Here is a 23,584-nt window from a genome sequence, read left to right as displayed (position 1 = left end):
TCTTTTATGAGGATTTGGAGCAGATCTTCCACATAACTTCGATAGCCTAGTCAGTAGGTCTCTTAGCTGTCCACTTTCATCAGGCCATATATAGCCTAGGCTACATGATATTTTATATTGTTTATGTAGAAAATGATACATTTATTTCTGTAATTATACATTTACCCCCCAGCCACCCCCCACCCAACCCTACAGTGTATGCTTGCAGCAAGCAGAATGGGGAAAGCATTAAATATACTGCTCAAAAAAATTAAGGGAACACTTCAATCATACACTGGATCAGTACTCTGACAATGTTTGGTTTTGAGCACAAGTAAAACTTTTGAGGCGAGTGTTTTATTTTGCAAGAACTGTCAGACATTCTGTGAATGTAGTTTGAGAATGGAGAAAAGGGTGGAAGGTTTCAAAAAATGTGTGTAAAACCTTTTTTGAGCAGTATATTTAAATATCGCAAATTATATCGTTATCGCAGTACTCAATAATGTTATCGCATATTGTATGTTTTCTTAATATCGTGCAGCCCTATTTCTATCCACACTCAAGGACATCTAGTGATGGATTTTGTAGCAGTAGCCAATCTCTAAAACTAATGGCTAACATAGATAAAAAAAAAAAAAAACTATTGGTAAGAATTTCTTTTGCAGATTGGCGTAAAAAAAAGCCTAACTTTCCCTAACTAACATGGTAGGTCTTGGGCAAACTCTGCCAGCTAGGGTTTGCGGGCCAGCAGACAGTAATACCTGATGGACATGACAACTTCTGTGTCTGGAGACGTCACCCCCATCGCCTTCAGTAACCTTAAGATAATGTAAAAAATAAATATTAATTAATTATTTTACATATTATACTGTTTTTAAATACTGATGGTTCTTTGAATAGCCTAATAGTATTGGTAGACACTTAACACTGGTATGCTGCATACTAGGTTAAGTTTGTTTAATACTGACCAATTAAAGATAAGATTGCCCACCTCTCAGTTGTGTCCTGGGAAAGTCTTCTGGCCTTCTCTGGGTCTTCACGTAAAATAGCCTGGTAGTTAGAGAAGGATTCTACCATTCCAATATAGTTAGACACAGGAACACTCTTTCTCACCCAAAGGTTTTCATGCCTGATAAGGGCAAAGGACACAGACCAGGAGAATTTGGTGATGGGCATGCAGGAAGTTAATTGAGGATGCATTCACACTAGACCCTTTGATCCGGACCCAAGTTCATTTGGACTGTTGGTTCAGTTAATTTTAATAATGTGAACGCAGTCTACTGTACTCAGGTGTGGACCAGGACCAGACCAGAGTCCACCAGAAAATGGTGATCTGGGGTACGGTTCGCTAGAACTCCTGTGAGGTTTGCTTTGGTGTGAATGCTATCCGTTCCAAAACCAGGAAATAAACAGCGACATTGCCAAGTGATATTGGTAAATATACCAACAGTTATGAATTCCATTTGAATTAAGTGTTTATCAATGTAATGAACAACAACACACAGGCAGCAGAAGTTCCTTCAGTGTCTATGACTATTTAATTTCAATCTCACCATTCCTTGTCAGGGTATTCAAGCGTCTCATAGGCTTTCTTGTAAGGGTCAAACACGTTAGCATCCAGGTACGAGTTACTGTATGGCATTAGAGCATCATATACCTGTTGGAATACAAACAAATAACATTGTTATTTATAATTTTGTCAAATAAAACGTCGATATTGACCCAAAATCTTAAAATGGTGACCTCCTGGCAGTCATTTTGTAACTAGCTAATGTTATTGCTGCTTAAATACTACGCATATAGCCTACTGCACTTTGGAGGTGGCGTTGGCAAATAATAGACTGACTGATTGAGAACAGCTTATCAGACCTCCTTGCAGATTTGATTGAGAGCGTCTGAACAGTCTCCGTAGCTAAGCTCCATGTCCATGGTGTAGTTTAGGAGTGCAAGGCATCCTTGAGGCTTCAGTACTCTGTCTGCCTCTTTGAGGAAGCGTGGTTGGTCAAACCAGTGAAACGCTACCATGCTTGTCACAAGGTCCACCGTGGCGTTTTCAAAAGGAAGTTGCTCAGCAGGGCATTCTCTGTGTGTATGGAAGGGAGACAACACATAAGACATCGGCATCTGACATGGTCATGATGATGACCATAATGTTTTGTTAGATGAACAAACTAACATTTTAAGAGAATCATTACAAACAAATAAATTACCTACAAATTAAATGAGATTCAAATGACTCTGAGGGGCCATCTAGATAGATTTCCCTAAGGCCAAAAATATGCTGAAACCACAGGAATAGGGATGCAGAGAATGAAACATGTCTAGATCACTAGAAAGAGAACACAACTCTCAGCTGAATAGAAAACAATTATATAGAAGTTATTTTAAGTGATGGCACAACAGTCTTCCAAGTTATAGCTCTGTCTCCATCTGGCTTGCCGTTACTGACCTGTATGTGATATTCTCAGCTGTGGAATGCTGAATGGCCATCTCCAGCTGAGCTGGACTAATGTCAGTCCCCACTGCTTTGGAGAAGTGTGGGCCAAGCAGCACAGTGCCCTGCCCCGACCCACAGCCCACATCCACCACCAGCTCAAAGGGCCGACTCCTCTGAAGAGCCACAAGTGTGGGAATATGCATGTCAAATACAGTAGTCTATATAGGAGGGCTGGGCCTCAACTTATTGGTGCATGTTTCATTCAACTATTATATGCGATAGAGACAGAAATGCTATGCTACATGGTCTTTATATTGCTATTGCTATGCCATATGGTCTATTATTTGTTACTCTGTGGCATTCTCTTTTTGTATAGTCTTTCATTAGTCTGCTTGTCAAATGTGGAATCACAAAAACATGCTAACCATGAACCCTGTAGTATTACGTCCTCTCTTTTCAGTTAGTGAGAGCAAAATTACTCACATGTTTTTCCAGGAAGTTTAAAATCTTGTTGATGAGTTCTTCTGATGGAGAGATCCTGTATTTCCAGTAGGAGAGAGCATGCTCTTTCCTTTCAAACAGACGGACACTCATCCCAGACACTCAACCCAAAATTCCAAATGAGACAACAAAGACAAAGAAACAGACAAGAGGAAGAAAACAGGCAAGATCAAGTTCCTGCAGTGGGGAAACCAAAATGAGCTTTGGAGGAGAGAGAGAGAGAGAGAGAGAGAGAGAGGCAAGAAGGAGAAAAAACTCCAGTCAAGTGACTGAAGGGCAGTCCAAGGGTGAATGTCCAAACCTCTCTTCACACCAATATTTAAAATGAATTTCAGTTAGGTGCAGCTGTGCAGCCAACCCGATCTCTCAAGCAATGCGTATAAAATCGTACGCAACACTATTACTGAATTGCGTATGAATTTAGCAAATCAGCAAGTGACACATGCGCATGTGACACATGCGCAGTAGCCTACATATCCGCTCACCCAAGCAACATGGCTACGCACCCCCACGCACAGGGGACAGGCGAACGTTCGGAGAGCGGGCTCTGAGAGTACCCCGAGGTGGACGTACGACCTTACAAGAAACATGGCTGCGCCCATAGTTGAGATGAGATGACACATATTTTTTTTGCATATGTACTGTGTTGGTCATGTTAATGTTGATGTAATGCTCTTACACACTAGATTACATTGCTGCTTCAATCCGGTCACCAATTCATGCATTGCACGGTTTTGCTGTGCCTGCAATACAACGTAACAATTTGTTTTCCAGCCGTTTAGCTAGAGGCTACATGTAGCACAAAACAATAACAATGACTAGCCTCCTGCTAATGCCCCCCGTGGCTCGAGAGAAACGCGTTCCTATAGCCACTCATTCCTACATGTTGTACGAGTGGGTGTACGATGATTTACAAGACAAATAAAAAGCAGCATCAACATAGAATCCATTCGCTAGTAAGCATTATCTAACTTGGTTAGCTAGGTAGGTAGTAGTAATAGAGGCAACCAATGGAAATATGTTTTTTTTCATTGAAGAGTTGAATTCTTAAACTTCATTTGGAGGTTAAATGGCTAATATACCTAGTTAAACCTGACGTGATTGTAGGTAGCTGACTTACCATTGTTGCTAGCAGTAGTCAAATCTAACATTAGTAAGTTGACCTTGCCCCTTTTGTGAGTTTGTGCTCGCAGAATGAACTATTCAGTTCTGCCTTCTCACAAGGCGCTAGTGTATGATACAGGCCATAGAGGGTGTTGACCTGTGGTCTTTACTACAATTTGAGTTTAACAACTTTTCTGTTTACAGCTCTGCATGGCTCTATATGCTATTTATCCATAAAGTTCCTTGTCCATAGATTGACTGTCATTGTTCATTGTTATACGTCTATTCTGTTCTGTTCTGTTTCCTGGTCTTCGGTCTAACTGTTATGTACCATGTCTTTTTCCAAAACACCCCTCAATCAGTGTCAAAACGGATTGTGGGCAAGACAAGTCAAGAGGAAGACGTGCGGGTTGAAACCAAGCCTCAACGAGATCGACGGATCTACTCTTCTTATTAGTGAACTCAAACTTCTTTCATTTACTTTTAGTAGGCCTACCATCTCCTGCGGATGTGCTACCCTTCCTAAGGATTCTGTCATTCCACATCTACTGATTCCTCAAGATGAATTTTGGTAAGCACAGATGCTGTACTGTCTGTTCATGAAATGCACAGGGGGGTATTCTAAGTATGTGGTTTAGTGGCAGAGTTCATTTGAGCAGTGGTGCTTACAGCTTTACTCCCTTTGAAGGAGTGCCTGCTATGGAGGTGTGCTTTGATGAGGTAAACTCCACAGTTGTGGTCATGTCTGTATTAGAATGTGAAACAATATATGGGAGATGTTATTATCAAGTATGTATTTGCATTGTATGTGTGTGTGTGCAGGCTGTGCATGCGTAACCCTTTGTGAACACACAGTGGGACAGTGCTAGTCGGCTGCAGGAGTGGCTGCAGGGCCAGCTGAGCTCAATGGGGTGCACCATCGGGGAGCTGGTGGGCCTCTTGGTCCTTCGCCCGGCCCATCATGCCGTTCTCCCGCTTGACCCAACCTGCTACAGCTGCTCCCTGCATCAGTTCAGCTCACAGCTCAATCAGCATTCCGCTGAGCTACAGGTACATACACGTATGTACACACACACACACAAATACACGCACACATAAGTAGAGTATAAATAATTTAACACATTTCAAATTTGAAAAGTTTTTATAGAGATGGATTAACACACACAACACTAATCTTTTTTGTGCATTAAAATGTGTATGTGCTGTAGGCTCGTGGTCTGTCACTCCAGTGGGTCTTTAGTGCCAGAGGAGACTACAGCAGAGCTGCTAAGTCCATCCAGAACAGCAACATTGATGATGAGAGAGTGACCTGCCTCCTCAACACTCGCATCATGAGGGTAACACACACACACACACAAATTAACAGAAATTGGCAAATCATTATGGATACATGCCTGTATGTATGTGCTTGTGTTAAAAAAAGGATGTATGTGTGTGTGGCAGGGCATGGCATTGTGTTAATGCCTGTATGTGTGTAGGTGGAGGTCTACTTCTCGTATCTTTGTGTCAGCATGGAGACTTCCACACAACTGGAAAGAGGACCAGTAAAACAAACTAATGAAATAGGCTAATATGTAAGTTATCTCAGTTAAGTAATGTTATAACCATGAACAAGACATGTTATATAATGGATGTGAATGGGGCAAGTATGATGCATTTGGAGAATTTCAATTACCAGAACTATCATGCCAACAAGTAAAGGGATCTTTAGTTTGTGAAGGGTAGTGTTAAGTATAGGTATATATACTCTTTTGATCCCGTAAGGGAAATTTGGTCTCTGCATTTATCCCAATCTGTGAATTAATGAAACACACTCAGCACAAACAGTGAGGTGAAGCACACACTAATCCCGACGCAGTGAGCTGCCTGCTACAACGGGTGTGCTCGGGGAGAAGTGAGGGGTTAGGTGCCTTGCTCAAGGGCACTTCAGCCACTTCCTACTGGTCGGGGTTCGAACCGGCAACCCTCCGGCAACCCACCAATCGGCAAGTCCGAAGTGCTAACCAGTAGGCCACGGCTACATGTGTTAGGCTACATGTTCTTCATGTCATAGCCCTTATTTGCCCCTTGTTTGATGTACCTGACTTGCTCTGAGGCATGTGTTTATTTAAGATGCATGTAGTAGTGCTTCAGTGATGGTCTTATCATGGTCTGTGTGTTTTGCAACTTATTAATCTTAGTCTCCCTCTGTTCCCTCTGTTTGCAGGCGGAGTGTTGTGAGGACTGCTGCCCTGAGAACACCGAGTGCATTCTGGAATAGGGATTTGGCAGACGCCTTTGTCCAAAGCGACACATAAATACAAAACAACATAATATTTAAAATTGAACAGGTTCATTAATCCAACATTAATCATTTCAGTAACATTAATCCATAAACTAATCATGATTATTGCAGCTACTTAAAATAGTCTTGAATTTTGCAATTTAGCCATGTTTACTACTGTGTTGGTGGTAATGTGAGCAGTGTTTTGAATGAACTGATCATAATCATTATTTCAGTAATTGTACAGCAATTCAGTTTATTGTACAGCATGCATCATTTTGTGTAATCCTATCTTTTATTGACAGAGCCCTCACAAATAAACTGATATAAAGAATAAACATAGATGGTGATGGTGACAAGGGTGCCTTCAGAAGGTAATTATCATTTCTATTTTGTACACCTGATTGACTTACCTTACTTATTTGTTAATGCTATGATTTTTATCTTAATCAACAATAACAAATTGTATGGCAATTGCTGTTTCATTTTCTATTAGGTGCCATCCAGCAGTCCCAGCCTGGAGCCAGAGGCTGCTATTGCAAATCAGATGGGGTATGATCTATGTTGGGCATCAGAAAGGTGGTGTAAGCAAGAATTGCTACAGACAATGATACGATTAGGTATGATATCACACAGACATACTACTGTGCAGAAGTGTAAGGTCACTTTGAAATGTCCTCTTTATCAAAAGAAAAACATCAGACATATCTAAGTGTACCCCAAACTTTATATAATATAGTGGTGTATATCTTGTACACATCTGCATTACTTCTAACTAGGTTCGAGAGGGATCCCGTGTGTGCAGTACTGCTCCTCTGCTTTGTGATGGTGAGACATGTCTAACCTACAGTATATTACATCCTTATGTGTTCTTGAGAACACCATAAGTTATATGGAAAGTCCGAAAATAAAAGAGAAGGTGTCTATGCTAGTAAATAAAGCTCTGACCATTCATTCCAATGACCATGACCTCCTTGCCACTGCCAGATGTAATAGAGGTCGGAGGGCAGCTGCACTGTTGTGGCATGTGTACTGGTAACAGCTTATCTACAACACAAAGTAATCCATGTGCAGCATGAATTTATGGAAGAAAACAGTAGAAAAGACAGGTAGAATAGTTATATCCTTAAGACCATACTCATACCTTTGTGTTTAACACACCAAGTCCCAAGCACTTCCTCAACCTCCACATTTGGGGCCAATGATTGAAAGAACCACTCTAACAGGGAATCCCTGTTATGGAGTGTGTTGTGGTGGGATATGCCATTGCATGCTGCACACAGGAACTGATTATTGGCACAGTCTCTGCACCTTATTACAGCCTGCTTGATATGACAGCTGCCACAGATATAGCTGCCTGTGTCCTCTGCTTCCACCATATCCTTCAATAAGGCTGGTCGTTCTGCAGACCACCTATTGGCACTCTGGCTCTGTCACTCTGCCCAGCTCAGAGGAGCACTCTTTTCCTGCCCTACATGTATTACTGGAATGTCATCTAACACAGTGTTTTTCAACCTGTTTTGTGCCACGGCACACTTTTGACACTTAAAATGTCCCACGGCACACTAACATCCTATGTGAAGAAAAAATAAACATACCATAGCCTAAAATTTCAAATAATACACAGATATGGCCTTATTATGGCTTCTATGCAAGACCTGCTCAATATAACAAGCACCCTCTGTTTTATTTGTAGGTGACTATATATAATTTAATTGTTGTTTTTAACTGGATATGTGATGATTCTGTGAATACTGGATACAGGAAATTGTGGAGGTGAGATCTAATATGTTGTGTATATGTAAATGAATTAAATGTTGTTTGTGGTGTCATCTGTGATTCTGTGATTTTTCTATCTTTCAGCAATGAAGTATGTGTATTTGGTGAAACTGATTGGTTATTGATCTTATTGTTATGTTATTGATTGTTTGACATACAATCATACTGTTAAAAATAAGAAAATAACTGTTTTGTGAACTTTATTCAACATAGCCAGTGATTTAGGTGAAATGTATGGTGTTAATTATAGTGAAATATACAAATTCACAAAAATAGGGTTAAAACAGGTAAAAAAAATGGAGACATAATTTTTCTCCATGTTCAATGACCTCTAAAGACAGTCCAACCACTCTCCAAAAATTAACATTTCAATCCCACAGAAACCACATAGGCCCCCTGACTAGAAGTCAAACTTTAGTTTAGTAGGCTACATGGTCGCATCAAAATCGCTATTTTTCAAACACTAAGAAGGCTCGACATAACATGAAACTTTGATCGAAGCATCATCAGTGTCTCCACACATGAACTCAAGCATTGAGAACATGTTCGTGTACACATAGTTTACTAAAAAGAAACTTTTTGGACAACTCACACTTTGCAAGATGGCAGCGAGCAGAAAAAACAAGTGAGTTGTTCTTTCTTTTAGTAAACTCTGTATACACCAACAATGTTCTCAATGCTTGAGTTCATGTGTAGAGACACTGATGATACTTCGATAAAAGTTTCATGTTGTGTCGAGCCTTCTTAGTTTTTGAAAAATAGCGATTTTGACGCGACTGTATCAAAAAAGTAGTGGCCCAATAGGATTCCCATTCAAAAGGTAATTTCACCCAAAAACGACAACGCATACAAGCTTGAAAGTGGCGCTTTGGACGTACTTATGCATTTATATGAAAGTTTGATACATTCACAAAACACCATATGATGCATTTTGGTGAGAGTCAGATGAAACGTGTGTTTGCCAGTGTTGGGAGTAATGCGTTACAAAAGTAGGCTATGTAATTACTGTAATATATTGCTGTTTGCAGTAACGCGGTAATGTAAGGCATTACTAAAAAAAAATGGGTAATATTTTACTCGGTACAAACTTCAGTAACGCGCATTACAATGCATTTTAACCCGAAATTAAGTGGTGTTTTGTTTTGATACATATTCGCAAACACCACCGCGAGAACAACAGAAGAAAAAATCGCGCATAATAGTAGAACGTTATCTCCTGATACTAGTTGAAGATGACTGTGGCTGCAGCAGACTCGAAGTCGGATTCTATTTGCTGGATAGACATAAGCCTATGCTCATTATTTTCAGCTTGTCAGAGATAAGGATATGAAGAACATAATAGTTAAGTAAGTGCTCTTTGTGTGCGAAACCGAAAGATCTCTATATGCCTCTCGAAATAGCACAAGTAATTTAATGAAACATCTAAAGTGGAGCCATGCTAATCTTTTTGATTCTTGTTAAAACACAAACTATGCTCTTAGTAGTGCATGTCAGCTTTGTGCTGTGAACTTGAATTAAAGAGAATAAAGGGATAGAAATGCAGAAAAAAGTTGTATGTAGCCTGGCAGTGCCACCGCTCTCACCACGCGCATCATGCACTTCGCGCGTCATGCACATCAGGCACCAAAGAACAGAGGGGTCACCCAAATATAGCCAATGAAAAGTAGCTTTACTGCAAACGGCGTTTCACTCAATAACGTTTACAATGTCAAAATGCACTAACACCATGTTACATGCAAGTTTGATACTTTTTCTCTCAATCTCCAACACGTAGTACTAGAATGGAATTGGTGGGTCTTCAATAATTCGTTTTCCAAGCATTTCATGAAGCACATGATATGCCGAGTCGACTGAAACGCATTCCATTCAGATAGCTAGGTGGCTACCAGGCTCATAATTTACTTTTAATTGCAAAAAGAAATGTGAAGCAACATGTCATTGCACACTTCCATTGAAGGCTGCTTATAACAACTGAACATTGTGCATATTATTATTAATATTGTGCTATCAAATAATCAAAGAACTCAAATAAACAAGAGCTGGCAAAAGGGCATTATGAGAATTTAAAGATCAATGTTCTTAAAGTGACAGTGCACCATTTATAAGTAAAACAGCATTTCTTCAGAAATTAATGTTTAAAAACACACAGTAATGGTCTTAAATTATAAGCCTTTTTATTTGACTTGACCTGGGTGTTCCCATGCTGCCTTGCGCGCGATTTGATTCACGCTGCTAAGGCAGCCTGGAAACTACCGCCCTAATTTTTGCCTCAGATAGGGAACCAATCACAGAACAGGGGGGAAAGCAAGACGATGATGAGCTATGCACAGACGCATTTGATAGACATCCGTGGCACCCAATAAACGGATCTGGGCATTTTTTTTCAAATACGAGAAAATGAACGTTTGGTTCCCAGACCACGTCTCATTGAGAAGTGGTGGCGCTAGCCAGGCTATGACTTTAGGTGTTTGAGTTCTCATTTAAATGTCACTCACTCAAAGCCACTCACTTAGGGCACCGAAATGGCCAGCAGGCGACCATCTTGAAATTTCTTTATGTAAGCTTTGATTTAGGCTCTGTTGATTTTAATGAGGAGGCCTAGGCCTTAAAGTTACAGTATTTCTATCACAATTTACCAGACTTTGACCTTTTGTCGGTTTTTAACAAAATTCTGACTATGATTGTTCCTTGTATTGCATCATGAGCACTGCTCCTATTGCATTCTACTGTTAGCCTTAAGCCTAGCTCAGTCATTATGCTATACCACATCTCCCTCCATTGGAAGAGCAATGAGCTGCATTGAGCGTAATAAACTGCATTTAGAATGCCAAATCCATATTTCTAGATATTTTGGTGAAAGTAACTTAAAAGTAATGCAATAGTAGTGTAATGCCTTACAATTCAGAGACAGTAATATTATAATGTAACAAATTACTTTGAAATGACAGTAATAAGTAATACATAATACATTACGATTTTAAAGTAACTTGCCCAACACTGCTGATAAGAAGCACGCTTGCTTGTTATGGGCGTGATGCAGAGAAACTTCTCTGTATGACGAAACGCCGATCATTAGTGATTGGTTCAAAGCGGTTCAAAGGAACTCCAATGATTTTAAACCTCAAACTGTGCCCTCCCACCCGGAAATAAACGTTTGCCTATGGATCTAGGCCTGACCCTCTGCGAAGTCAGAGAGTCTGGTTTCCAGGCTAGAAAATAATGACCAACAACTATGAATTCCACTTGAATGAAGTGCTTATAAATTTCATTTCAATCTCACCATTCCTTGTCAGGGTATTCAAGCACGTCATAGGCTTTCTTATAAAGGTCCAGCGAGTTAGTGACCAGGTATGAGTTACTATATGGAATGAGGGCATCAGATAGCTGTTCGAATACAAACAACATCCGTCAAATAACATGTACTCATTCTGGAGGTGGCGAAGGCAATGAGTTAATATAGCCTGCAAATGAATACTGATTGAAAACAGCTTATCAGACCTCCTTGCAGATTTGATTGAGAGCATCTGCGCAGTCTCCGTAGCTAAGCTCCATGTCTACAATGGTGTAGTTTAGGAGTGCAAGGCATCCTTGAGGCTTCAGTACTCTGTCTACTTCCTTGAAGAAGCGTGGATGGTCAAACCAGTGAAATGCTGACATGCTTATTTTCAAAAGGAAGTTGCTGAGCAGGGCATTCTCTGTGAATGGAAGGGAGAGATACAAACCATAAGGCCATGATGTTTGAATACTGAATTTCAAGACATCAACATCTGATCTGAGTCACATTTTAAGAAAATCACTACAAACAAATAAATTACCTACAAATCAAATGATCCCGAGGCCCATGAGCATCATATAGATTAGTTAGATTTATTTATATAGATGAGCTAGATAGATAGATCAAGACCAAAGCTATTCTCAGCTATGGTTTATGCATAGTTCTTCATAGTGGCTTTGGTACCACCATGGTTCCCCTATTGCACTTCATGGTGAGTGTGGTACTACTATGGTTTTAACAAGGGAACCGTGTAACTACTATGTTTTTTTAACAGTCAATGAAGTTGGGTTAGGGAAAACCATGGTTTATACCTTCTGAGGAAAGCCATGGTTTATACCAAAGTCCTTTTAGGCAAGTCCCTCCACTCGGCGGCCATTTGACAACGCTTTTTGGGCACTCGTCGGGCATCCATTTCGGTAGAAATGCGCGTGTGCAAGGCTTCACGACACCAATCTTGCTCCAGTGGCGAGATCACAACACATGATTGACACAATGTCTTCACAACACACCATATGATTGGCTCAATGTATTCACATCACACCACACGATTGGCTCAATGTATACACATGTCGACGTTTTGCCGAGGAAGGGGTGGGATATGTGTAGACAACGGCCATATTGGCGTGACAAACTAGCCCCATGCATTTCTATGGAGTATTATTTGAGTGCTGTGTCTCCACATTGGAAAGTCTCTGGCTACATTTAGTAACTGTACACCCATCGGCCTGTAGATGGTGGTGTTGAGTGAAGGGTTGTTGGTAGGGGATGTTGAGAAATTGAAATGTGGACCAGTCCACCAGTAATAATGACCGGCGCTACACTAGCGTAACTTTTTTTTGTTCCGTCATCATTTTTTTTGGTCAGCGATACCCGGGTCACTGAAACACCGGGGAACATGACACTTGGTGGGCACTTAGCCCCACTAGACTTTTACAGAAAATATGGGTTTTTGAATCCTGGCACTATTATTGGAACACACAGACACTGGGGTTCTATTCAACTCATTTGCACAATAAGAAGTGCATATACGACACAACAACAAGTGCATTATGACAATAATGCTGAAAGAAATGCAACTCTGTGCAGATTTCCATTTCAACTGTTTCAACTCAGGATTCCCCATTTTAATGGTCAAAACCAGCATAGTTATCAGTAATGTAAGTTTAGTGCCCCAGACTGAGCCTATAAACAGTTCCAGTCAATAAAAACATGTTGTTCTGAGAGAACAGAAGGGAGGCTTGTAATTTCATTGGCTGTTGAGGTAAAATATCAAGCATCTTTACTATGGGTTTTATCTTTAACTAGAAACTTTAACTAGAAACTAACTCATTACTATATGGAGGTTTCAATCAACTATGACATGACCCATTGTATTGCTTCAACAATGTGCTTCTTCTGGATGTGTGCCCCCTGACCTTTGGCCTTGAAAGATACAGAAAACAATGAGGAAGGAGTGATGAAACTTTAACTAGAAACTAACTCATTACTATGTATGGAGGTTTCAATCAATTATGACATGACCCATTGTATTGCTTCAACAATGTGCTTCTTCTGGATGTGTGCCCCCTGACTCTTGGCCTTGAAAGATACAGAAAACAATGAGGAAGGAGTGATGATTAAGCTGATTCACAGGAACATCTTGGTGCCAACCAAAAAGTCAGAGATGTTCACCACTGGCACTTCTCCAGCACCTTGTGGGGTCCCACGGATTGAGGTGACCTTTGCGTTTGATGTCAGTGGTATCCTCCATTTTGGTTTGGGTTAAAAGGCATCAGCCAAATGTTATGTAATGTAATGTAAAAGACAAGGGAGCTTGAAACAAGGACCAGATCACCAAAGATCATAACCGTCTGATACCAGAGGATGTCAAAATGATGGTGAATGATGCTGAGCAATTTGCTGATGAAGACAAGAGGTTGAAAGAGCGCTTTGACATCCACAACGAGCTGGAAGGCTTCACTTACTCTCTGAAGAACTAGGTGGGAGACATAAAGAAGCTAGGTGGTCTAGAAGAAGACCAAAGAAGGAGGACGATTGAATGGCAAACTCCTCCCAGAGGCCGCATCCACTCCTCCAGAGGAAGGTGATGGCGAGCAGGATGACAGGGGCGAATTGTAGTCAGACTCATGACTACTCATTTTTTAGGACTTGAGACTTGCTTGATCAACTGATTAAGACTTGACTTTGACTTGCTATTCATGACTTGAGACTTGACTTAGACTTGAGTCAAATGACTTGAAATGACTTGACTTTTTTCCATAGATATTATACATCGGTCATTCCCTTTAACAGCAAGCAGCGCAACTTCAAACAACGCATCAGTATTTTGATAGTCAGCACAGCAGTAAGTCAGCAGTGCATTTAACTAAAACCTAGCAGAGTATAGCCTACACGCATTTGCAGTCGTGTATTATTTGAACTCATTGGCAAAGTGAAACTAACTTCACCTTGGTTCGAGTCAACGACAAAACAGTTATACACAGTTAATTACTTTCACTATTGACTGACAATGGGTTACCATCGAAAACATAGTCTGGAAAAACCAACACTTAACCCAATAATGTTCGAATGACTGAATAAAATGTTGCAGAGGAGTTGCTTACATCTCGTGACAGTGCGTCTTCAGCTGTGCTTCATATTTGCCTCTCGCCTAATTACTTTCATCCATCATTACCAATTTGCAAATTGATGGTGAACTACTCATTGTGAGATGTATTTCATAATATCTTTATTCTAATTATGTTTCCCATTGTAATCGTATAATTTTCAATGTTTTGCATGGATGTGCACTGATGCGTGTTCATGGATGAGAGAAGCAGGGTGTGTTGTGCACCCGCCCATATCACTGTTGATGTGGTGTTCGTTGATAATTAAAATCAAATACCGGTATATCGGCGCAATGTATGATTTCCAGCTGTCTTATTTGCTATTGTGGAACTATTTTTTCAGACAGCTCAGTATAATTATAAGTATATAAGTATATATACTTTTTTGATCCCGTGAGGGAAATTTGGTCTCTGCATTTAACCCAATCGGTGAATTAGTGAAACACAAACAGCACACAGTGTACACACAGTGAGGTGAAGCACACACTAATCCCGGCGCAATGAGCTGCCTGCTACAACGGCGGCGCTCGGGGAGCAGTGAGGGTGAGCAGTGCCTTGCTCAAGGGCACTTCAGCCGCGTATAAACTTCCGCTCAATATTTGAGCCTGAAGCATAGACGGTGGCGCAGTAATATCAACATGCAATGAGTCTTCCAACAGAAATCAATAGGATTTTACAAAATGCCAAAAAAAAACTGACAGAAACTGTATTTCGCCAACGGTTTTGGAACAAACTAACACCACTAACCACTCGGTGAGTTGTTTTAGGGTTGTTTTAGGACATGTTTGTGGATGCCTGTAGGCAGCCACTCTGAAGTAGTCAAAGGCGATTCAAAACGAGTCAGAAAAGTCGAGACAGGACCAATCGTCAAAATTTCAACGACGAGAATGATAACGATGAGAATGACAACGTCAGGCTAGTGAACTAGCCTTAGTGATCAAATTTTGTAGGAATAAACCTTTGTGACATTGTGATTTTGAATTTCTGTTACAATAATACAATACGACCTTATAAGTGGCCAAAAGTAAACGACACATAACCATTTATATTCATTTCTTCAACAGAATAGGAAGTGCTAACGTTACAAATGAAGGAGTTTCCAGCTCAAATGGAAATACAGATTTATTGGTGACAAGTAGGCCATTTGAAAGAGAACGGTATAGTTTGCTGTGAAAACATAACTTCCAGTGCAAATCCATTTTTTGTGGATTGATGTTGACAGAAAAATAAAATGGAAAAAAGGTAGGCTAACAGTGAAAGTTCCATATGCTCACAAACAAACGGGGTCCCATCGCCCTCTCAGGAGTGTTGAAACAAAAGCCCAACTGTTAAGATGTTAGGTCTTGGGTGAACTCTGCCGACTAAGGTTTGCGGGCCAGCAGACAGTAATACCTGATGGACATGACAACTTCTGTGTCTGGAGACGTCACCCCCATCGCCTTCAGCAACCTTGAGATAATGTAAAAAGAAGGAAAAACGTCAGATCTGACAATCTGACATTTGATTGTGAGAGAATTAATTAATATTATATTTGAACTCTTTCACAATTGAAATTTGGTGTCTGTAAATGACAATTGTCAATGACCTGTCAACAATTTTCATTTTCATATCTTACTGTATTTCCATATTGATGGTGCTTTGAGTAGTATTGTTGGTTACACTTTACTTGACAGTATCAACATAAGAGTGACATGACACTGTCATGAACGTGTCATAAACAAGTCATAAGTTTATGACATCACGCTTCTGTCATTAAGTGTCATTCGGTTTTTGTCATAACAAGTTAGGGTTAGGTTTAGGATTAGATTTAGGGTTAGGATTAGAGTTAGAGGTTAGGATTAGGGTTGGGGTTAGGGTTCATGTGTCATGACAGTGTCATGTGTTCATGTCACTCTAATGTCGATACTGTCAAGTAAAAGTGTTGTATTGTTTGACGCAATGCTGGTATGCTTATTTGGGTTAATTTTGTTCAATATTGACTAATTAAAGACCTTTAGCCTACACTATGTGCAATCAGACTACTTACATGTTGGGTATCAAAGTGATGCCTTTTCACCCTGATATTGTTACCTATAAACTAGTCACTTATTACCACACACTAGGAGTGTGTCCCCACCTCTCAGTTGTGTCCTGGGAAAGTCTTCTGGCCTTCTCTGGGTCTTCACATAAAATAGCCTGGTAGAGAGAGAAGGATTCTACCAGTCCAATATAGTTGGACAGAGGAACAGTCTTTCTCACCCAAAGAGGTTCATGCCTGATAAGGGCAAAGGAGACAGACTATTATCACTGATGTTTAGCCTGTACACCATCAGTATACACTAGGGGTGTAACGGTACACAGAAGTCACGGTTCGGTTCATACCTCGGTTCAGACATCACGGTTTGGTACGAGTTCGGTACAATGGAGGGAAAAGCAAAACAAAAATGCAGTAAGCAATTGTTTTTATTGTGCATGTCTCAGGCTGTACCACCTAGTGTCATACAGTCTCTTCCCTGAGCTATCTGCAACAGCCTGAAGTGTGTAAGATGTAGGCTAAACAGTACAATAAGTACCCAGACTCGTGTAACTTGTAAACAAAATAAGACAATCAGCTATAAAACTGAAAATAGGCCTACAGCATCTCTTATTTTTGAAAGTGCAAATTAGATAGAATAGAATAATGATTTTTAAAAATCCACTTAAGCAAGACCTTCAACATCCGTGTTTAGTTGTATATGGAAGGGTCTACAATTTGCCTCAATACTTTTCTGTGTGTGTACAGTAATAATCTAGCCTAAAAACTGTGAAAATATCACACTATTTATAAATTGCTCATTTCATTTCATAAACAGACTACAACTAGAAGTCACGTGACTTTGCCCTTCGACGTTAACTCACAGTAGCATGGTTTGTTTATTGGCCTGGTTAGCGTTGACACTTTCTGTTACTGTCCATGCACTTAACACTACCAGCTCCTCATGTGAGAAGTTACAAGTTACCCCAACATAAAGGTAATTACCTAGCTTTCTGTCAATACGAAATCATTTAATTTAAGCCATAGGTTTTGGCCCTATTTGTATGTGTATCCAAAGGCTTGTGAAGCGCAGGGGAAGTTTTTTTTCTCGTTTCAGTGATTGGTAGCCTATCATCTGGGTGTTGGCTTTGAATATGTGTAGCCATGGGTGGATTATGAACTTTCGGGCCCCTGGGCCCAGATGTTTTAAGGGCCCCCCACTAATTGTCGCTTATGTGGGAGGGGGGGTTTGGGGGTCCTCCCCCAGAAAGTCAGTGTTATTTCAATGACATAGCCAACTTAACTGAGTCATAACAGATACAGTAACTTAGTTACCTTGATTTACACATGTAGGCTATAACATATGTTCATTCAAAAACAATAACCAAAATAAAATCAATTTGAGAAAACAAGGCTCCACGCAATAGCGAAAGGCAGGTAGGGCCTACTGAGAGAGTGTGCATAGCCTATGTGGCCCAATTTAGATTTTTGCCATTTCTTAAGTTTGCATACAGAACCGTGGAGAGGTCATTGCAAGATATTTTTTGGTATATATACAGAAAACGTGCGCTCATTTTACTAAATTGTGTGCTCACTTTACTAAATCTTGTGCACATTTTACTAAATAGTACGCTCATTTTACTAAATAGAGTGTCATTTTACTAAATTGTGCTCTCATTTTAACTGTTGTAAATTGTGCGCACAATTTAATAAAACATGCGCACTATATAGTAAAATGTGCTCACACTTTAGTAAAATGTTTGAACGATTTACTAAATTGAGAGCACAATTTAACAAAATGGGACCACTGTTTAGTAAAGTGTGCACACAATTTAGTAAAATGAGCACACAATATACTAAATTGTGCACATGGGTGCACAATTTACTAATACTGTATGAGCACACATTCTCTCGATACAAAAATATCTTGCAATGACACCTCCTGGGCCCCGTTTTTGCAGGATAAATGGCAAGCTAACTTTTTGCTCTAAATCAAGCTCTTAACTCTAACTCTTAACTATATTACAAGTGCAGTAGCAAAGGCATACGCAATGTAACAATGTGTGTGCATGCACGTTTGCATCTTCATTGTTGGGTGGATTTTCAACTGTAAAAGGTTCACTTCTTGATTATCCCAGTTTGATTCCACTTGGCTGAAATGTTGGTGCCCAGTCAGTTTAAAACCATGTCTTGTGCACATTTTACTAAATAGAGTGTCATTTTACTAAATTGTGTGCTCACTTTACTAAATCTTGTGCACATTTTACTAAATAGAGTGTCATTTTACTAAATTGTGTGCTCACTTTACTAAATCTTGTGCACATTTTACTAAATAGAGTGTCATTTTACTAAATTGTGTGCTCACTTTACTAAATCTTGTGCACATTTTACTAAATAGAGTGTCATTTTACTAAATTGTGTGCTCACTTTACTAAATCTTGTGCACATTTTACTAAATAGAGTGTCATTTTACTAAATTGTGTGCTCACTTTACTAAATCTTGTGCACATTTTACTAAATAGAGTGTCATTTTACTAAATTGTGTGCTCACTTTACTAAATCTTGTGCACATTTTACTAAATAGAGTGTCATTTTACTAAATTGTGTGCTCACTTTACTAAATCTTGTGCACATTTTACTAAATAGAGTGTCATTTTACTAAATTGTGTGCTCACTTTACTAAATCTTGTTTTACTAAATTGTGTGCTCATTTTACTAAATCTTGTGCAGTGTCATTTTACTAAATAGCCCATTTTATAGCTAAATAGAGTGTCTTTTACCATGTGCAAGTCAGCTAATACAAACATCTTTAGAGTCATTTTTACTAATTTTTGCTCTCATACCACCAACAACTGTTGTAAATTTTAAAAGATGCTATATTAAAATGTGCTCACTTTAGTAAAATGTTTACGAAACAATTTAACAAAATGGGACCACTGTTTAGTAAACTAATACAAACAATTTTAAAACAGCCATTTTATAGACATACTAAATAAAACCACACAGGGTACCACCAACATCTTTGTAAGCACAATTTTGTTCTTCATCTCTGCAATGCATGGGCCCCGTTTTTAGATTGCTAACTTTTCTTTCAAGTTCATACAGAATATAGACTAAATGATTCATGTATGGGTGGCCAGAAGGAAGATCTGCTGTGAGCTCCACAAATGCTCTGGAAAATAGCTTCTGTAAAAGCTACTGCACATGGTCAAAAAAAGCTAAGCAATTGAAAAGCTATCTGCTTCAGAAAATAGCTTCACTACCACCAAGCTATTGAGAAATGTAGTTAAGCTAGTAGCTTCGCAACAAGTGGTGAAGCTACTGCCCATCACTATGCTTATCAATGTAATGAACAACAACACACAGGCAGCAGAAGTTCCTTCAGTGTCTATGACTATTTAATTTCAATCTCACCATTCCTTGTCAGGGTATTCAAGCATGTCATAGGCTTTCTTGTAAAGGTCCAGTGAGTTAGTGCCCAGGTACGGATTCCTGTATGGCATGAGGGCATCAGATAGCTGTTCGAATACAAACAACATCCGTCAAATAACATATACAGTCAATATTGACCCAAAATTTAAAAATGGTGGCCTCCTGCCACTAGCTAATTGCATTGATGCTTGAATACTATGGATGCATATGCTGCATTCTGGAGGTGGCGAAGGCAATGAGTTAATATAGCCTACAAATGAATACTGATTGAAAACAGCTTATCAGACCTCCTTGCAGATTTGATTGAGAGTATCTGTGCAGTCTCCGTAGCTAAGCTCCATGTCTACAATGGTGTAATTTAGGAGTGCAAGGCATCCTTGAGGCTTCAGTATCCTGTCTGCTTCTTTGAGGAAGCGTGGATGGTCAAACCAGTGAAACGCTGACATGCTCGTCACAAGGTCCACCGCGGCATTTTCAAAAGGAAGTTGCTCAGCAGGGCATTCTCTGTGTGTATGAAAGGGAGAGATACAAACCATAAGGCCATGATGTTTGAATACTGAATTTCAAGACAGCATCTGACAAGGTCTTCATGATGAACATAATGTTTTTTTAAGATGAAAAAAGTCACATTTTAAGAAAATCACTACAAACAAATAAATTACCTACAAATCAAATGATCCTGAGGGGCCATGATCCTCATGTTTACATACAGTTAGGCTCATACGTGAACCCATGCTAAAGTTGACTAAGAAGAGAAATATAAAATCATTTGATTTTATAAAATCAATTGATCTTAATGCCTTATGTAAAAAATGAGGAAATATCCTACCTTTACAGACACCAATTTTCTTTGTGAATGAATAATGTATCATAAATAAATAAATGTTCTTTCTTAAAATACAGGGGTCATAAGTATTCACACCCCTATGTTAAATTCCCATAGAGGCAGGCAGATTTTTATTTTTAAAGGCCAATTATTTCATGGATCCAGAATACTATGCATCCTGATAAAGTTCCCTTGGCCTTTGGATTTAAAATATCTCACGATTGACATGGGGTACTTTCCATAAGATCATCTGTCAATGCAAATCAAACATTAGGCTAACTAAAAAATAAAACCATTCCAACTCTAGGTATGGTGAAGAATATATGATGATGTGGGGCTATTTTAATTCCAAAGGCCAAGGGAACTTTATCAGGATGCATAGTATCCTCATCAAAAGCTTATAAGCCTAACTGTACATTAGTTAGATTTATTTATAGATAGATCAAGACCAAAAATATTCTCAAACCATAGGAATGCAGAGAATCAAACATGTATAGATCACTAGTAAGAGAACAGCTCTCAGCTGAATAGAAAACATAATTATATAGTATAGAAGTTATTTTAAGTGATGGCACAACAGTCTTCCAAGTTACAGCTCTGTCTCCATATGGCTTGCCGTTACTGACCTGTATGTGATATTCTCAGCTGTGGAATGCTGAATGGCCATCTCCAGCTGAGCTGGACTAATGTCGGTCCCCACTGCTTTGGAGAAGTGTGGGCCAAGCAGCACAGTGCCCTGCCCCGACCCACAGCCCACATCCACCACCAGCTCAAAGGGCCCACTCCTCTGAAGAGCCACAAGTGTGGGAATATACAGTGTCAAATACAGTAGTCTAGGAGTGCTGGGCCTCAACTTATTGGTGCATGTTTCATTCAACTATTATATGTGATAGAGACAGAAATGCTATGCTACATGGTCTTTACATTTCTATTGCTATGCCATATGGTCTATTATTTGTTACTCTGTGGCATTCTCTTTTTGTATACTATAGCATTTTTTCATTAGTCTACTTGTCAAATGTGGAATCACAAAAACATGCTAACCATGAACCCTGTAGTATTACTGTACGTCCTCTCTTTTCAGTTAGTGACAGCAAAATTACTCACATGTTTTTCCAGGAAGTTTAAAATCTTGTTGATGATTTCTTCTGACGGAGAGATCCTGTATTTCCAGTAGGAGAGAGCATGCTCTTTCCCTTCAAACAGCCGGACACTCATCCCTACCCAGAATTCTAAATGAGAAAACAAATAAAAAGAAACAGACGAGCAAGAAAACAGGAAAGATCAAGTTCCTCCAGTGGAAAAACCAAAATGAGCCTTGGAGAGAGAGAGGGGTGGGGGAGAAAGAGAGAGAGAAAACTACAGTCAAGTGACTGAAGGGGTTGAGTCCAAGGGTGAATGTCCAAACCTCTTTCTCACACCAATATTTAAAATGAGTTTCAGCTTGGTCCAGCTGATGTTTCTCAAAAGTATTTTAAAAGTTTAAACCTTAAGAGTTTCAAACCTTTGCTTTCCACAATACACAACAATTTAGAGAAAAGCCCACTGTACAACAAATGCTCAAAAGTATGAATGAGCTGTGAGCCTCACATTCCTTGTTAGCTCAGGCTTGTGTGATCGGTATGTTAACGAGGTGTTTTGGTGCACCCGTTGGAATGGAAATACCAGAGAGAGTTCTGAGGGGCACTCTTGACCAATCAGAAGATAGGAGAAGGTGGAACACTAGTGGCCATCCACATAACAAAAGAGTTTCTTCGTAAAATATAGATATAAATATTTCTGAGAGATTTAACTATTAGCGTGCACCAGAAAGGTTTGTGTTTACAAGAAACTCAAAGCTGCAAAGAGGAAGAGGACATAAGCAAAACAAAATTTGGATTTTGGGGGAGACAGTCTATTGTTTCTACCTGTGCTCTTAACACGGGTGATATCACTAGCTGGTGTACTTGACTGAAGAGTTATAGCATGGGCTCTGATTTGTGTTGAGTGAATGGTTGGAACAAAGCTGTACATGCGCTCTACTTAATTAGCCAGATTTCCCGTGTCCTACCTATGATACATTTGGCTGGACAGCAAAGAAAATGTAAAGTAATTTCTCTCAGTTTCACACTCTGGCGAGTGCTATGTTGGTCTATGTTGGGCCTGCATCATAGCCCATAGCCCATAACCACTCATTTGTGATGTTGCAACCCAGTAAAAAGTGAAAATGCAAACACATGATGCATCTTCGGCTAAGATGTACTCTGAACTGAACTGCATCACATTTCATGTGTATGATTACCCTGATAGCCTCTGGGCTCATCTGGGCCCAAGTTTCATGGAATTCCATCCATGGGGGGGGCATACAATATGCATTTTTGGGCCACATTTAGTGATTGTACATCCATCGGCCTGTAGATGGTGGTGTTGAGTGAAGGGTTGTTGGTAGGGAATGTTGAGAAATTGAAATGTGGACCAGTCCACCAGTAATTATGACCGGCGCTAGCGTAACTTTTTTTTGTTCCGTCACAATTTTTGGTCAGCGATACCGGGGTCACCGAAACACCGAACATGAAACTTGGTGGACATTTAGCATTTGCATTTTGGAATTATGGCACAATTATTGGAATACACATAAGCTCAACAATTCAAAGCCAAGAAGAGGGAGCTGGAGGAGGTTGTTCAGCACGTCATTGGCAAACTCTATGGCAACGTGGCGGAACTCCTCCAGAGGAAGGTGATGGCGAGCAGGATGACAGGGGCGAATAGTAGGCGTAGTTCTTGCGTCTCCAAACACACTCACACTGTTCACCCTGATGCTCCCGCCTCTCTGGTAGTGGCCCAGGTGTATGTGGATGACAGGGAATATAATCAGATAGGCCTACATAGCCTGCTGAATGTCTTAGGCCA

At 39.8% G+C, this 23,584-nt stretch overlaps 3 protein-coding genes across 10 annotated transcripts; 1 reads left to right on the top strand and 2 right to left on the bottom strand.

The window, feature by feature from the left end:
* Nucleotides 1–223: 223 nt before the first annotated feature.
* LOC125299052 (putative methyltransferase DDB_G0268948) lies at nt 224–3,556 on the bottom strand. Its single transcript, XM_048250129.1, has 6 exons — nt 2,900–3,556; nt 2,429–2,589; nt 1,849–2,062; nt 1,533–1,636; nt 971–1,108; nt 224–797 (listed from the first exon to the last, which is right to left on the bottom strand). Exons 1-6 carry the CDS (start codon nt 3,008–3,010, stop codon nt 710–712), a joined length of 816 nt encoding a protein of 271 aa, XP_048106086.1. The 5' UTR covers nt 3,011–3,556; the 3' UTR covers nt 224–709.
* Nucleotides 3,557–3,679: 123 nt separating this feature from the next.
* Nucleotides 3,680–8,073, top strand: LOC125299053 (transferrin receptor protein 2-like). Of its 8 annotated transcripts, XR_007194311.1 has the most exons (8): nt 3,680–4,592; nt 4,710–4,741; nt 4,877–5,071; nt 5,230–5,358; nt 5,500–5,595; nt 6,228–6,658; nt 6,781–6,904; nt 7,064–8,073. XR_007194311.1 is itself a non-coding variant. In XM_048250131.1 (6 exons), exons 1-4 carry the CDS (start codon nt 4,649–4,651, stop codon nt 6,279–6,281), a joined length of 471 nt encoding a protein of 156 aa, XP_048106088.1. In that variant the 5' UTR covers nt 3,680–4,648; the 3' UTR covers nt 6,282–6,658; nt 6,781–6,904; nt 7,064–8,073. The 8 variants fall into 8 exon arrangements, 2 of the variants coding, with proteins under 2 accessions (XP_048106088.1, XP_048106087.1); XR_007194312.1 differs by lacking the exon at nt 4,710–4,741; XR_007194310.1 differs by having other exon boundaries at nt 4,710–5,071.
* Nucleotides 8,074–15,548: 7,475 nt separating this feature from the next.
* On the bottom strand, nt 15,549–22,309 carry LOC125299051 (putative methyltransferase DDB_G0268948). The gene is made up of 6 exons (XM_048250127.1): nt 21,803–22,309; nt 21,322–21,482; nt 20,157–20,373; nt 19,852–19,955; nt 16,561–16,698; nt 15,549–15,893 (listed from the first exon to the last, which is right to left on the bottom strand). The coding sequence occupies exons 1-6, from the start codon at nt 21,911–21,913 to the stop codon at nt 15,806–15,808; spliced, it is 819 nt and encodes a 272-aa protein (XP_048106084.1). The 5' UTR covers nt 21,914–22,309; the 3' UTR covers nt 15,549–15,805.
* Between the last annotated feature and the right edge of the window lie 1,275 nt (nt 22,310–23,584).

Source organism: Alosa alosa, chromosome 8, assembly GCF_017589495.1.
Source record: "Alosa alosa isolate M-15738 ecotype Scorff River chromosome 8, AALO_Geno_1.1, whole genome shotgun sequence".
Taxonomy (NCBI): Eukaryota; Metazoa; Chordata; class Actinopteri; order Clupeiformes; family Clupeidae; genus Alosa; species Alosa alosa.
This window is presented reverse-complemented; position numbering and strand designations above follow the sequence as displayed.